The sequence below is a fragment of the Pangasianodon hypophthalmus genome, chromosome 6, assembly GCF_027358585.1.
Source record: "Pangasianodon hypophthalmus isolate fPanHyp1 chromosome 6, fPanHyp1.pri, whole genome shotgun sequence".
Taxonomy (NCBI): Eukaryota; Metazoa; Chordata; class Actinopteri; order Siluriformes; family Pangasiidae; genus Pangasianodon; species Pangasianodon hypophthalmus.
In genome coordinates, this window is record NC_069715.1 from 9,290,202 (window position 1) to 9,305,382 (window position 15,181).

The 15,181-nt window shown below is 39.8% G+C and overlaps 3 protein-coding genes across 7 annotated transcripts in view; 2 read left to right on the plus strand and 1 right to left on the minus strand.

Annotated features, from left to right (window-relative positions):
* Positions 1-1,347: 1,347 nt before the first annotated feature.
* Positions 1,348-4,304, minus strand: LOC113534316 (cytochrome b-c1 complex subunit Rieske, mitochondrial). Of its 2 annotated transcripts, none has more exons than XM_026927010.3 (2): positions 4,101-4,304; positions 1,348-2,033 (listed from the first exon to the last, which is right to left on the minus strand). In XM_026927010.3, the coding sequence occupies exons 1-2, from the start codon at positions 4,243-4,245 to the stop codon at positions 1,423-1,425; spliced, it is 756 nt and encodes a 251-aa protein (XP_026782811.1). In that variant the 5' UTR covers positions 4,246-4,304; the 3' UTR covers positions 1,348-1,422. The 2 variants fall into 2 exon arrangements, with proteins under 2 accessions (XP_026782811.1, XP_026782810.1); XM_026927009.3 differs by having other exon boundaries at positions 4,074-4,303.
* A 397-nt stretch (positions 4,305-4,701) lies between these two features.
* Positions 4,702-11,685, plus strand: rxylt1 (ribitol xylosyltransferase 1). Its single transcript, XM_026926966.3, has 6 exons — positions 4,702-4,937; positions 6,313-6,483; positions 7,229-7,331; positions 8,446-8,760; positions 10,180-10,350; positions 10,632-11,685. The coding sequence occupies exons 1-6, from the start codon at positions 4,793-4,795 to the stop codon at positions 11,032-11,034; spliced, it is 1,308 nt and encodes a 435-aa protein (XP_026782767.1). The 5' UTR covers positions 4,702-4,792; the 3' UTR covers positions 11,035-11,685.
* A 1,024-nt stretch (positions 11,686-12,709) lies between these two features.
* srgap1a (SLIT-ROBO Rho GTPase activating protein 1a) overlaps positions 12,710-15,181 on the plus strand; it is a 94,236-nt gene continuing 91,764 nt past the window's right edge. For 2 of the 4 annotated variants that reach the window (XR_008301947.1, XM_026927122.3), the window contains exon 1: positions 12,713-13,322. Coding sequence is in view for 3 of the 4 variants with exons in the window: in XM_026927122.3 (XP_026782923.3) it covers positions 13,253-13,322 (70 nt within the window). In the remaining variant the exon portion in view is untranslated. Of the gene's footprint in view, positions 13,323-15,181 lie in introns of all 4 variants that reach the window. The other 2 variants (XM_053235094.1, XM_026927121.3) reach the window with 2 other exon arrangements.

A 15,181-nucleotide genomic window follows, 5' to 3' on the forward strand; every position in this document is an offset into this window, starting at 1 on the left:
GTTTTAGCCTATACACTCAACACATGATTTCTCATTTGGCTGTTTATATATATATATATATATATATATATATATATATATATATATATATATATATATATATATATATAAAGCCATTTTAACTTACTTATATCCAAGGATTTTATTTGCACCCATTGTTTCTGATTTTGAATTATGTTTAGTCATTTTGTATTTGTTATTCTTATTATCATATTTATTGGAATTTGTTTTTTGGAGAAGATTTTTTGGGGCGTTTACATCTTAAAAAAAGACTGGCACGTGAGACTTTCATTTGCGTGTTCTTGACCTGGTCACTTCAGATTTTTGATCTAGAAGCATTACATGATTATTCTGAGTGCTCATGATTACTAAATGGTGGTATTCAATTCAATCGATTTCTGGGTCCCAGCTGAAGGATCAAGGCAGCAAGGAGACGTCAGAGTATTAGGATGCACCCAGTGTTGGAGGAACGTGATAACTGCATTCTTTAATTAAGAGTTGACATGCTTGTGATAGACTGGAGTGTTACTCTGACAGAGAGAGGAATACCATCCCAGCCATAGAGCAAGGCCAGACTTGCTGTCTTCTGGCCATGAATGACTAGCGATCTTCTGACAATATGGCAAATGCGGGGTGTAAGCCGACTTGCTCGGTGTCTGGTCCTGGCAGATCTCAGACAGACCTAAGACAGAACTGGAGAAACTCCTGGCCTTGGTCTTATGTTTGTCAAGCATGCTTTCAATATGTACCTGCTCTCCACTGTGTGTTTCAAACTATTGGTTCTTCATGTTCCCCTGCTAATAATGGATGAAACGTTTGCTTTATTCCTCGGCTTTCAGTTTGAGCTGACTGTTCACCCTGTTCGTCATAGTCCAAGCCATCTCATTGGCACTGGATGGCGCAGTGCATTTGTGGTTGCTCTTCATGGTGCTTTATGTGGCTCTGGGGCTCTAATGTTCTTGAAGCTTCCCAGTGGCACTGTTAATTAAAAAAACTACACTCTTGGAAAAAAGGTTCCATCTAACACCCAAAAGTGTTTTCTTTTTTATCCCTCTTGGGAAACCATTAAAGATTCTATGGAGAAGCCAACATCAGAGGGCTTCTGAGTCAGCACAGGTTCCAGGTCTAGCCCCTTCAGAAAAGCTAGAACCATTAACCATCCAAAGAACCCTCGAGGAAGCCTGTAAGACCGGTAAAGCCTTGTCTAGAGTGATGCTGATAAAAGCACAGCTACAGCTTTTAGGTGACTGTATTGACTGTAGACCCCATTATACTCAGGAAACTGCATTGTGAAAAGAAACACTTGCTTTTCATATACAATGTACTGGTTTGAAAATATGAGAGATGTTTGAGTGGTTTAAAATATTTATTAGTTTGGCCAGACACACATACTAATATTTAGCAATTAGGAAACGTCCACATCTAACCAACGACCACTGTATCTTCATCAGGAAACTCATAGTACGGCACCTCTAAGTTGAGGGGTGCAGGTCCCTTCCTGATCCTCCCAGAGGCGTCGTAATGTGAGCCGTGACAGGGGCAGTAGTAACCGCCGTACTCCCCAGCGTTTGCGATAGGAACGCAGCCAAGATGAGTGCACACCCCAATGACGATGACCCAGGAAGGTTTGACGACTCGGTCTGTGTCGTGCTGTGGGTCGCGGAGCTCTGACAGATCCACGTTAGCCTCAGTTGCGATCTCCTTCTCGGTTCTGTGGCGAACAAACAGGGGCTTTCCTCTCCATTTGAATGTCATGTTCTTCCCCTCTGGAATATCGCTCAGCTTGATCTCAATTTTGGACAAGGCCAGGACATCTGCAGAGGCGCTCATGGAAGAGATGAACTGAGTAACCGCTGTCTTGGCGGCGTAAACCCCCACCACAGCAGTGGAGCCAGTGATCAGGTAGGAGAAAGCCCTGCGAGCCTCGCTGCTCTCTTGTGAGGACGCTTTAGGATCCTGTACCTCAGGACGACGATAGTCAGAGAAGTCAGGGATCCTGATATCAGTGTGTGCAAAACGCACTCCAAAATGTCCTAAAAGACAATTAAGAACAGCAATAAGGAATGTTATGTGAATACGAGATAAGCATTACCCTGCGTTCACACTAACCATTGACAAAGTGACAGGGTCATTCATTTTCTCAATTATCTAGTAAAGCAGCAAATCCAAACAACTGGCTCTAATGATTCCTCTGACCAATTCTGTGACGCATGTGGTCCGACGTTTTATCAGTTCCCCTCTCATCACATAATGTAAGAAAAATCTTAGCTCTGGATTCATATGATCTCTCATTAAATTTATATTGGGATATAGCAAAGAACTGCTCAGAAGAAAGTAGCAGAGATTGTTGGTGAGTTAACTTTAACAGTTAGCTTGCCTTGTTAATCTGCTAACAAAGCTAGTATGATGTGTAGCACGTAACGTAAATAATAATAAAAAAAAAAAAATCACACTGATTAGTGCATTATTTAGCTTCTAGTACAATTTCACTGCAACTCAGCAAACCTAAAAAAAAATAAATAAATAAATAAATAAATAAAAAATACACAAACAAACCCAAAAATTCACAGGGTAGTGAACGCCCATATGCCCATATGCACTGCAGCAAATATACATTACCTGTGTTAAGTCAATTAGGGTATCTACATTATTTCCAAATTAACAGCTAAGAAACACTTTTATTTCAGATTTTTACTTTATCAGATTTTCAGTGGCTCAAATATTTACATACACTCTGTTAGTTTTTGGTGGCATTGCCTTTTATTTACTACAATACAGTTCTCTGGGACTCAGGTCAGGTCTTTGTGATGGCCACTCTAGTACTTTCACTTTTTGTCTTTAACCCTTTTTGTTACAACTTTGAAGCTCTGCTTACGATCATTGTCCTGCTGGAAGACCCAGTTGTGACCAAGTTTGACATTTCTGGCTGATGTCTTGAGGTTTTGCTTCAGTATTTATAGCTCTTCCTCATGCTGCCATCTATTTTCGGAAGTGCACCAGTTCCTTTTCCAACAAAACCCCCTCACAGCATGATGCTACCACCCCCATGCTTCACAGTTGGGATGGTGTTCTTCAGATTAAAAGCCTTACCCTTTTTTTCCTTCCACACCGAGTGCTTATCATCATGGCCATACAGTTTCATTTTTGCTTCATCTGAGCAGAGAACACTCTAAAAGGCTGCTGGTCACCTGCAAACTTCAATCTGCCTTTTTTTATGCTGGTCTTGGAGTAGAAACTTCTTCCTTGCGTAAAAGCCTTTCAGGCCGTTGTGGTGTAGGACTAGTGGAGTTCAGCTGAACCTTTCAGGGCAATGTTCGTTCATCCGTGGGAGTTCGTTTGTGCCTCTGTCCTGAATGACGCATTGTCTGTGTGGTCCCAAGATTTTTAGATTTGCATGAAATTGATGGTACACATGCCTGTGATACCTTCAGTTGTTTGGAAATTGTTCCTAAGAAGGAACTGGACTTGTGGAGGTCCACAGATTTTTTTTTTTATCCGGTCTAGGCTGAGTTGTTTAGATTTTTTCATGGTGTCATAGGCAAAAAGGCAGTGGCTATTAAAAACACCCACAGCTGCACTCCCAGTTAACTCCTAATTATGAAAATTGGCCAATCAGAAGCTTCTAAAAGTCTACATCAATTTCTGGATCTTCCAGTCTGTTTAAAGAGTCAGCTTGGGATATGTAAACTTCTGGCCCACTGAAATTTTGATATAGTGAATTAAAGCTGAAATAAATCTGCTCTGATGAGAGCAAAGTATACACCCTGACTGACTTGCCAAAAGAAATGTCTAGTAACATGAAATGTGTGGAGTTGTGAAAAACTGAGTTTGAATGTCTGTAGCCTAGGTTTATGTAAACTTTTTGGTTTATTCCGTTTAAAATCAAAGCAGACTAAAATCTGTCCCTGTTACTCTATTTTGTCTGTACTCAGATGTTTACAAACACTATCAGCATATGAGCACAATCAACACCTATCCAAAGAAAAGCTTACACGCTGTGACAGGAGAGCAGAGCTGTGCTATCTCAGGCTAATTTAAAGCAGCTAAGCAGCAGAGCAGCCACACACACGTACCATGCAGAAGACCTGAGACAGACTGACTTCTGGCAGATTTTCTCTGATTCACCAAGGCATCTCCCGAGTTTACAGCTGCAGGAACTACAGCTGTCAGGGGTCTGGATATGATAAAGTTAGTTGTGTGTAAGTAAGGGTACAAAAACCCAGAACGACCGACCAAGGACACCATCTTCTGCAGTTGAAGATTTCGGTCACAGCAGCCGACCCTGCTAAGGGCCTTCCACACGACACCGGTTTACAGGACACCATATCGGAAGCCTGATCACATCTACACAAAAAATGCAAATTATTCAACTTACTATCATAACTATAGATTTAAGTTTATACATAATGTAAAAAATAATGATTCACTTTCTGTTTTGTTCCTAACCTTCTAATTTTAAAATATTACAAACATAATTATGTTCAGGCAGTAAAGTGTACGCCTATGTGACATCTGCTCTTGGGTCCTTTTTCTCAGTCGCGCTCCATGTAAACAGTCAGTTGCTACATTTTTTCCCACCGCATTCCGGAGAATCCCGCCTTCTTGTCGCTGATTGGCTAGTAGCGTTCCTTTTCCGTTTTCATTGGCTGGTAGACAGTGAGGAAAGGACGCGCGTGAGAACAAACCCATTCAGTCATTTATAAGAACTAGCACAGAAGGCGTTGTTTGGCGGAATGCGGGCGGGATAAAAGAAGGTCTCAGCACAGGATGGCTGCTCAACACCTTTTTAATAATGAGATTAATTCGTAGAAAGATAGCGATAATTGTTGTTTTGGCGTATGTGGTTTTTTCATTGTACGCTGCATACAATGTGTTTTTCAATAAGAAGGTTATTACGCGCGTGCACAGAGTGGTGAAAAAGGGCTCTGCACCTGCAGGTATGTTGACTGTGATTAGCTCGCTAGCTTGCTAAAGTCATCATAAAGGCTCTGTGACATGGAAGGCAGAGAGACACAGACTCATCAGGAAATTATTTAATCTGACGCAGTTAGTTAAGCCTCTCCACCTCCTGTAAGAGTGCAGGAACTGTAAATCAACTCCCAGAGTCACTGCAGCATTTTCTTAGAGCTTAAGGTCTCCTGGTGTTTATTTTCACGCATACTTAGACTTTTTTTTTTAAAGAGATGATGGATCTGTTGTCAATGTAATGCAGACTCGAGATACCTAAATCTGATGTCTTTAGGCGTGCCCTTATTATTTATTCTCTCTCTCTCTCTCTCTCTCTCTCTTTTAATTTGCAAGGCAAAACAAAACATTAAACATTTACAAGGGTAAATATAATAACAAAAAAAGTCCAGAAGGTTACAGTAAATGAAATTCTGAAATTTCAAAGCATATTTTATTAATTTATAAGTTAATAAAAGAGTTTTACAAGCAAGTGGATTATTTAAATTCTTCAAAGAATTCAAATATAGATCAGCATCTTTCTTGAAAATAAAAAAGAAGGTATTTCTGAAAATGTACACTTATGAATATAAAATTTTGCAAGGAGTAGCAATAAAATAATTATAAACTTTACATGGGAAGAGTGATAATTTCAATGAATCACCATAATTTATTCTCTGAACTCATGCAGCCTCCATAATGAGTCGGTGATGAGTCGACTCTTTGAATCGGCTCGTGTAGGTGAACACTGAACCGACCCGTATATATGAGTCGTTTGTTGTTGTTTTAGGCAATGCTGTGATACTTGCACCGTAATTTAATCAAAATGCATACATGGGAATCTCTCTTTAAAAATCTGAGCTGAATGACGAGTATGTACAAGTATGATTTGTGAATTCTGGTGTATAGTGAGTGAACAATGATATAAGAATATCAGAGCAATTTATATGAGTGATAGAAGAGTAATTTAAATATAGGCATGACAGAGAGTAAGTAAAGTGTATAGTGCAGTCTATATGCTACAATACAAGAAAATGTACCCTTAATGTCCGACCCATGTAGAGTATGCTTACTCAGTCTTATGGTCTGTTAATGAGCTTTAAAATAACAATATAATTAAACTGAGAACCTTTAAAGAAGTCTGTGATTCTTTCCACAAAGAAAGGGAAACACTCCTGTAGATAGCAGAGGTAATGTTTTGCTATAAACCAGAGGAACACAAATGAAAGTGCATGTAAAAAAAACATTCATAGACAGTAAAATGGGGATGTTCATAGATCCTGGTGTAGTCCAGGAGATTGTATGTTATGTCTTTTTTCTGATTGAATAATTTTTCACATTTACATTTACATTTATGGCATTTGGCAGATCAAGCCAGAGCAGGAGAGGAAGAATGGAACCCGTGGGAGGAGGACGAGCGCGCACACTCCATCTCTGTACTGCAGAAACGGAGAGAGGCTTACAGATCATATCAGGAGCGAATTGCAAAGAGCAGGCCCAAGAGATATAAAGTTCAAATCTGGGGAAAAGCAGCTATAGGTAAGTGTCTGGTGATTATATTACTGCCCTCACAGGGATGGAGGTGACTAGTGCTGTGTGATGGCTTTACACTTGAAAAACAGAGAATCCAGTTGTTCTTCAGTGATCTGATTTAGAAGATACGATATATGACCAAGCGTGTGTGGACACCTGATTATCACAATCTTAAGTGCTTGTAGAACATCCCATTCTAGAGTTTAGTCCCCTCTTTGCTGCTGTAACAGCCTCTGGTCTTCTGGGAAGGCTTTCCACTAGATTTTGGAACATGGCTGTGGGGATTTGTCCATTCAGCCACAACAGCCACCGAGGTCAGGGCTCTGTGCAGGACACCCAAGTTCTTCCACTCCAACTTTGGCAAACCATGTCTTCATGGAGCTCGCTTTGTGCACACGGGCATTGTCATGCTGGAGCAGCCTCTTAGTTCCACTGAAGGGAAAGTGTAATGCTACAGCGTACAAAGACCTCTATACAATTGTGTGCTTTCAATTTTGTGGCAGCAGTTTGGAGAAAGTCCACATATGGATGTAATGGTCAGGTGTCCACAAACTTTGGGCCATATTACAAACCGTATGACCGTATTAATTCTTGATTTAAAACCTTGAATTTAGTCACAATTTATTGGGAATCTGCATAAAAACATTTGAAATGTATATGAATTATTAAATGTGAAGTTTTGATAAACATGTTTAAGCTGAATTGAACAATATTGTTACAGAAAATGTGTTTTTCTTCTTCTTTGTGCTAGGACTATACTTGTGGGAACACATTTTAGAGGGGCCTTTGAACCCCACTGATAAGACGGGTCAGTGGAGGGAAGGAGAGATTCAGTCGGGGAAGATCAATTTCAGGTAATCTGTAACCTATTGAAGGGGTCAGGGGTCTTATTTATCAATCACGTGTACACAGTTTTGTGTGTCAGCCGTGCATGCGCACATTTTCAGGCACAGAATGTTATTTTTTTGCAGACAGGTGACAGATGAAATTTAAAGTAAAATCATTTAAAAGGCACATCTAAAGAATGATTGGGATGATGGCATGGATAAAGATTTCAAGAAGCACAGGGATCTCTTTGCTGAGGGTGATGAGTGGCTTATCAGTCGATTTCATTTGCCCAGTGCAGTTTTAGTTTAGGAGGGGTTTATGTTTTTTGGAAGTGGTTTATCCTATATGGTCATTTGGGGGCGTTTTTTTATGCAAAAGAGTGTGGTGCCGCCTCAAGCAGAGCAGTTTGTGTGGAATCTATCAACATCCCTTGTGTACAGCTGTATGTATGCACATGTGATAAATGCCAATAGGCTTATGCATACTGGTGGTTCTTTTGCACAAATTTAGCACTTGTTCTATGCACGCTTTGATATATGAGACCGCAGATGTTTTAAAAACAGAATACTCAATACTATGCATAATTTTAGTGTAAGCAGTGTTTACAGGTTAGGAAATTCAGCAGGATGTAGTGCACTAATAAACCGGTATAATGTACTAAAACCAGAAAATAATGAAGCGTGGTCATTGTGGTTTAAATGGCTGATGCGCCCAGTCACAATGGCACTACACTGCTGATGCAAATCAAGAGGAAAAACCTAAAACATATTTAGACACAGTAGGCTCGAAGTCAGTGGATTTTTTGTTTGGAGGCTGTTCTGGTGCAGGTCAGTGATGTGAAGTACAGAGCAATAATTTGTGTGTGTTTAAAGATTATGTTCCCATAATCAAAAAAAAAAAAAAAAAAAAAAAAAAAACCCCGAAAAAATAATAACCCATAACAATAGATTTAGATGTCTCATTTATAGGATAATGTCTCTAAGATGTCAAAACATGTAGATAGACAGATTTATTTATCCCAAGGTGAAATTCAGGAAAAACCTCTGTCTTTAAATAAAACATCATATTGATTCAGCTTTCATAAACAGTATGAGAATTTTGTGTTTAAAAAATTACTCACAAATATTCCATTTCTTCCAGTTTCTACACAGGCCCAGCAGTGGTGCAGGGTCACATTCCTCTGGACACAGACAGTGTCGTGTTGGTGTTGAACGGTCGTGAACAGCAGAAGATCTCCTATTCTATCCAGTGGCTTCAGCATCTGCAGACTCTTGTGCAGGCTCACACTGTCTCTAAAGTGGCTGTGGTCTTGCTGGGCAGTGAGCAGTGCACTAATGAGTGGATCAGCCCCTATCTGAAGAGATCTGGAGGCTTTGTGGATCTGCTGTTCCTCGTCTATGACAGTCCCTGGGTCAACGACAAGGATGTCTTCCAGTGGCCTCTTGGTGTAGCCACGTATGAGCTTAATTTCTGATTCAGTTCTGTTTTATTAAGAAGTTATTCAAGGCTCAATGCCTTTCTGGCAGTATATATTATTACAATTCATATTAGTTTCAAAAAGCTTTTCACCAGTCTAAATGAATTCTTTCTGATTGTTGATTCAAATGAAATGTTTATAGATATCCTAAATAGGAAAGTCTGACAATCTATACTCTTGGGCAAAAAAAAATAAAAAATGGGCCAAGCCCAAAGTGACTGTCTAATGGTTTGTCTAATGCAGGTTTTGTGTCTAGAAGATGTGTTAAAAAGCCATTGCTGTCTCAGAAATTCATCAAAGACAGACTGAAGTTTTTGGCAGAATATGGAAAGTTTGATTCAGAGTGGTTCAGCAGAGTTGTGTGGTGTGATGCATCACTATTTGAGTTTCATGGTGATGCTCCAGAGAGGTGTCTTTGAAGATCTGGTGAGGAATACAGTGACGAATGTGAATGCATCTCTACCACAGTTAAGCATGGAGGAAGAGGTGTCATGGTGTGAGTAGCCTTTTCAGCTGCTGGTACTGGTGAGCTGCTTCACTGTGAAAAGTCAATTAATGCTTTGGGATACAGAATATTACAGAAAGGCTTGCTTCCCACAATTGAAAAGTTGTTTTCTAAAGAGGAACGATCGGATGTTGTTTTTCATCAGGACAATGCTCCTGTCCACACTGAAAGACCACCAAAAAGTGGCTCGAGAACAAGTCCATCAGGATCATGTTTTGGCCTGGTCAAAGTCCAGATTTGAACCCTATAGAGAATATGTGGTCTCACATTAAACATAAACTAACCAGGAAACATTTTTCAGCTACTCATCAACTGTTTGAACCCATCATCACTGAATGGAACAACATTGACTCTTCTTTCTGTAAAAAGCTGTCCACGAGTTTACCCACAAGGCTTAAACATTTAAAGAACCCAAAGGGAAAAGCAATCTCATACTAAGTTACTTTATCTATTTGTTTAATTCTTGCTAATTTCCTGACCAATGATTTGTTGTTAAGTCCATGAAAAGCTTAATATTTTGCCATTTTAGGCTTGGCCCATTTTTTTGCTCAGGAGTGTATGTTTTTATGCATGCTATATGTAACCTGATGCAAAATTATGCACATACAGGGAGCAGGGTTTCCTGTTAATTTTTTTTTTCTTCTTTTTTTTGGTTTTGTTTGCACAAGGAGCACATTGTGACCTAGACACACATGCACAGATCATACACTCAGATTCCAGTAGTCAAAGTAATCAGGCCTCAATGGTTTTAATCTATTCAGATTGAGGTGTATTCATGTTTTTATTCTGATTAAGCTGTTATTCAGATTATTAACAGATTATTAAGATGTTAATGTATGTAAATGTAGCTAATGACAGTGATGTTAATTTTTTTCACTCTCTTTGCCAACAGGTATAGACACTTCCCAGTTGTCACACCCAACACACAGATGGTAAGCACTGTGCGACCGTACATCTGCAACTTCCTCGGCACGGTCTATAAGAACTCCTCTCGGGAAACTCTCATGGGCATCCTGAAGCAGAATGGCTTGGAAAAACAATGTCTCACAAATGCTCGGGAGAAGTATGTGTTTGTGTTGTTAATTCATCTTTGAAATAGAAGGTTTACAAAGCATTTACCAAGATAAAATGGCACTGAAGCATAATATGTATTCATGTACTATTAACTAGGAATTGTCTTTTTGCATTCTGGTGTGAGATTCAGAATGATTTTCCATCACAACTAGGCTTAGCCTACATCCTGATAATTTGCCCTTGCAGTTTGCATATTTTCCACAGACAACAACGAACCTGTATTCCCAACATGATTGTATCCAAGGTGACATGATGATTCCTGTCCCTCAGGTGGCTTCCTCAGGAGACCGCAGAAACCTCCAGACAGTACCAGATGGCTCTGGCTCAGAGCGACTTGACCCTGTGCCCGGTTGGAGTAAACACTGAGTGCTACCGGATCTACGAGGCCTGTGCCTATGGCTCTGTGCCTGTGGTGGAGGACGTTCTGACTCCGGGAGCCTGTGCCAATGGCCGCAGCTCCCCTCTTCGGCTGCTCAAAGATGCAGGGGCGCCCTTCATCTTCCTCAAGGATTGGAAGGAGCTGCCAGCCATCCTGGAGAAGGAAAGGGTGATGACTCAGGCCGAGAAGACGGAGAGGAGAATGAGGCTGCTGGAGTGGTACACTGGATTCCGTCAGCAGATGAAGGACAAGTTCACAGAGGTCCTGGAGGAGTCCTTCTTTAAACTGAGCTAGGAAGAGGCACTGGGTCAAAATTTCATTTCGGATTTCATTTGAAACAATACTACATTAACTTATGATTGAACTTTAACTTATGGTTAAACTTATGTAACTTAGGATCATTGATAGTGGTGCACCAATCCTTTGTTTCCGATTTCTATACAACTTCAGTACTAAAGCTCTTGTATATTTGCCCTTACTGATCAGATACTGACATCCTCACAGTAACTGAGACTCTGTAAGACTTATGTGAAACCTCACATGCATGATCTTGACAAGCATGAAGACAATTTGTGTTTATATTTGTGCTTATTTGTGTTATATCAGTCAACAATATTGGCCTGTTACGCAGTACTGGATAGGTGCATCCCTATTCACTGATCTTCCTGCATAAGTCCAAACCACTGCTTATTTACAGAAACGTATTTATTAAGTTCATAAATATTTTGGTGTTAATATGTCTTTGTATACTAATTTCAGTAAACTTTATCTGTTGTCTCATTTGCTGCTGGGCAATGATGTGTATTATAATACTCATCTTTAACCTTAAATTGTGTTTTTATGGCCTTTTATGATTTGGGCTGATGTGTTTTCTTTAATAATTTAATCATCATTTGATTCGTCTCAGTGCAATAGAATTAAAAGAATGTAACCTGTAATGAAAGGGTTTCTTTGTAATTGTGTTTATTTGAGATCAGAGGACAGATTTGTAATCAGTACTGCATTTGGCATATAACAAAATTAACCCTAAGTAATGACATGCTGTTGCAGTGTGTAGAGTTGCCGCTTCATGACTCTAGGGTCCCCAGTTTGATCCTGAGCTTGGGTTACTGTCTGTCCGGGGTTCCTGAGTTTCCTCTGGTTTCCTTCCACCTTGCAAAATCATGTCTGTATTCTAAAGTGTGAAAGAATGGTGTCCCATTCTGGGTGTGTCCCTGCCACACATCCAGTTTTCTGGATCCATGGTAACCCTGACCAGGATGAACTGATGACTGAATAAATGAATCAACCCTAATAATAATAATCCTAATAAACTGCAACTAGAATCAAATTTACATATTTATGCCAGACTAATACTAAGACTGCATTTTATGAATATGATAATAGCTTAATCTTACATGTTTAACTTCAGATATACTGTAAGTAGAGCTAAAGAAAACACTTCAAAGTGCATGGTGTATTGACTTGTAATGACGCTCATTGGCCACCAGATGGCAGTGCGGGAAACATCTCGAAGAAGAGTTCATACTGAGGGAAAAAAATCAATGCTTTGAAGAATAACGCTTAATAAATAGTTAACTGTTATACTGCGGGTTAATAAAGTGTGTCACTTTTCTCTCCGTATAAATAATCTTCTGAAACAATTACTAAGCATGTCTCTTTAGGACAATTCAAACAGCCCAGCCCAATCCCGTTGCAGATAAAAGTTTGTATTTCAGGGGAAGCCGAGTCCATTCACAGCTTCCGCCCGCGTGCTGCGCCGGGACAGGGTTGCCAGATTGGTAGAATTCACAACCAAATTAGATTAACCTGTACTTCATTTGTGCGTGGGTAATGAACCCTAAAATGATAATGAATATCGATAAATATCGAGTGTTGTCTTCATCTTGTTTGTTAAGTGTTGGACGACTTTTGAACCGAGATTAGCTCTGCTGCTGTAAACCCAATCTGGCAACCCGGGCTCCGATCCCTCCCCGTTCCCACAGAGTCTCTAACAGATGCACTGCGCTCAAATCTGCGGATCCGCTAGAACTCGAGCTAAAGCAAGGATCCTGCTGGATACTCCACCTGAACACACACACACAGAAGGAGAGAGAGAGAGAGAGAGAGAGAGAGAGAGAGGGAAATCTGTTTTAATTACCAACAGGTCAAAGCATGAGTGAGTAAGCCGTGTGAAGGATTAGTTACAGAGATGTACAGGTAGTTGAGTGAGTTAGCCGGATCACGCCTGGTGGGTCGGTAGTGTTTGGAAACTCGGCGCTCCTCAGGCGGTTTCTCCTGCGAGCTCACTGATGGTGGATCCCCTGCGGCTTGAACACATCGCTAACGCAGACGTTCTTGCAACCCGAGCCCAAGCGCCACGACTGTCTGTCTGCTTTCCCCATTTCCAGCCGAGGAAGTTGAAAATCCCCGGGATGCTTTGGTGCTAAAGGCGAACTTCTTCTCGGATCACTGTTTACAAAATAAGCCACTTAGCAACTCCTCTATCGGCTACACGGAGCACGGCTGGAAAATGTCGCATCCTCCTGCCAAGTTTAAAAAGGATAAAGAGATCATCACGGAGTACGAGAGTCAAGTCAAAGGTAAGGGATGAAAAGAAAGAAAGAAAGAAAAGTTACAGGATTGGGTTTATTTATCGCCCAGAATAGGATATATTGTGTAGCATAGATAGATAGATATCTGTGTAGCTCAGCTAGCACAGAGCAAAAAAAATAAAGTTATTTTTATTCGTGAGATCTGAAAATATTACACACACAAACCATACACATAAATCTGTAATATATGAATTTCTTGTGAGAGAATAGTTTGAGCCGCCTTGTGATTTCTAGTTGTCAAATTAGGGATTTGCTCATTTGAATAATTCCCGTCATGCTTAGCTGGTATATCAGTTACTACATCGTTTTCTGTCACGTTTAAAATAAAAGTTGTTTTCAATTTCTTGTTTGTGGTTAAGTGTTCGGGGGTATTTTTGGTCATGGTTTTTAGCCGTGTTGTGTTGTTTTTGTGAGCAGTGATCTTCCCCACCGTTTTTGTGTATGTATAGATGGAGTGACTTGTTTGCGCTGTGGGTTTCGATCCAAAGTTCATGATAGAGATCATTCTGGTTTATAATGGCCATAGTTTCAATAATGACCCATTGCTTTCCAATTTAAAGTCTTCATGGTTCTTTTCCCCAAGTGTACTGCTGTGATTTAGTAAATGCTGTCTTGCAGATTCGTAGCAACCCTGTGTGTTTTGCCAGGATGGATTTTTTCCCCAGTAGAATTATTTTAAATTGGTATTAAAACTTCATACAGTCATTTTCCCTTCATACTTCTCTGCCTGTTTCCTCCTGTAGCTAGGGAAAGAAGCAGCTGCTGCCATGGAGTAACTGTAGGGATTTGGCCTTAAACCATGGATGACACATTTATTATTCATGTTTCTATAGAGCGAGCGTGAGGATGGAAGGAGAGATGTACAGTTATGAGCTGGCGTTACTCAGCAGTCATATGGCAGGAATGTGCCAGTGATGACTAAGGCTTTAATAAGCAGTCATGCACAGTTATTCACACAGCAGCTCATTAGAGATGCAGGGCCAGCCACACAATGCTGTAATGGCAACACTTGGATCATCATGCCTTACTGCACAACTGTAGGGGAAAAAACTACTGTAATTAACTTTAGGAACTTTTTTCCCCCTGTTTTGCTCATTATAGATAAGTGAATAGGCAATAAAAACACAAATCCACAATGAAGTCAGAAGGGTTTCTTAAACATGCCTGATTTCTAAAGTTGTGTTTTTTTGTGATTGATTTTGAATAATCAGCAGGTATAATGCTTGATCTAGTGGACAGGAATCTGACAGAAAACAACAGCAATTCATTTTTGCATTATTTTGTAACTGGTTAAGGTTATCTTGTGTATGTTGCGTGCCCACTGAGCTTTCTGGTCTAAACAGGTTCTAGATGGAGTCGACTGTAATATTAATCTTAAAGGAGAAGTTTTATTCTGATATTAGCACTGGACATACAACATATTGGGAGGTGATTAATACCTTATGGGTTTCACACATTTACTAATGTTACACCAATATACCTGGGTAATGGTAACATTTAAATTAGTTAGAAAATAACTAGACACTGAAAACAACATCCTGACAGCTATAATTTGAAACAAATAATCTATAAACGTCCTATATGAAGAATAAAACATGACAGTGCATGCTGTTATCAGAAAATAATCAACAGTGCCCTGATGGAGTTACTATTACCACCTTCAAGTTGATTATTTTTTTATAACAGCACGTCCCACACTGTTTTATTTCTCTTATACCACAGCAGCTTAATAATTTTTCATTTATTAATGAATGGAACATTCTACGTTTTATGTACTGTTTATAGTTACAGTTAATGTTGTGGAACATCCACACGACAAGCTAGTTACAGTTATTACTTACATTGTA

Excerpts from the sequence above, each read along its gene's own strand:
- rxylt1 (XM_026926966.3), top strand. The coding sequence starts at position 4,793 with ATGAGATTAATTCGTAGAAAGATAGCGATAATTGTTGTTTTGGCGTAT. Across the intron at positions 6,484-7,228 it reads CTGGGGAAAAGCAGCTATAG|GACTATACTTGTGGGAACAC; the intron begins GTAAGTGTCTGG and ends TCTTTGTGCTAG. Across the intron at positions 10,351-10,631 it reads CTCACAAATGCTCGGGAGAA|GTGGCTTCCTCAGGAGACCG; the intron begins GTATGTGTTTGT and ends CCTGTCCCTCAG.
- LOC113534316 (XM_026927009.3), bottom strand. The coding sequence starts at position 4,245 with ATGGTGTCCTTGGTCGGTCGTTCTGGGTTTTTGTACCCTTACTTACAC. Across the intron at positions 2,034-4,073 it reads TGTCTCAGGTCTTCTGCATG|GACATTTTGGAGTGCGTTTT; the intron begins GTACGTGTGTGT and ends ATTGTCTTTTAG.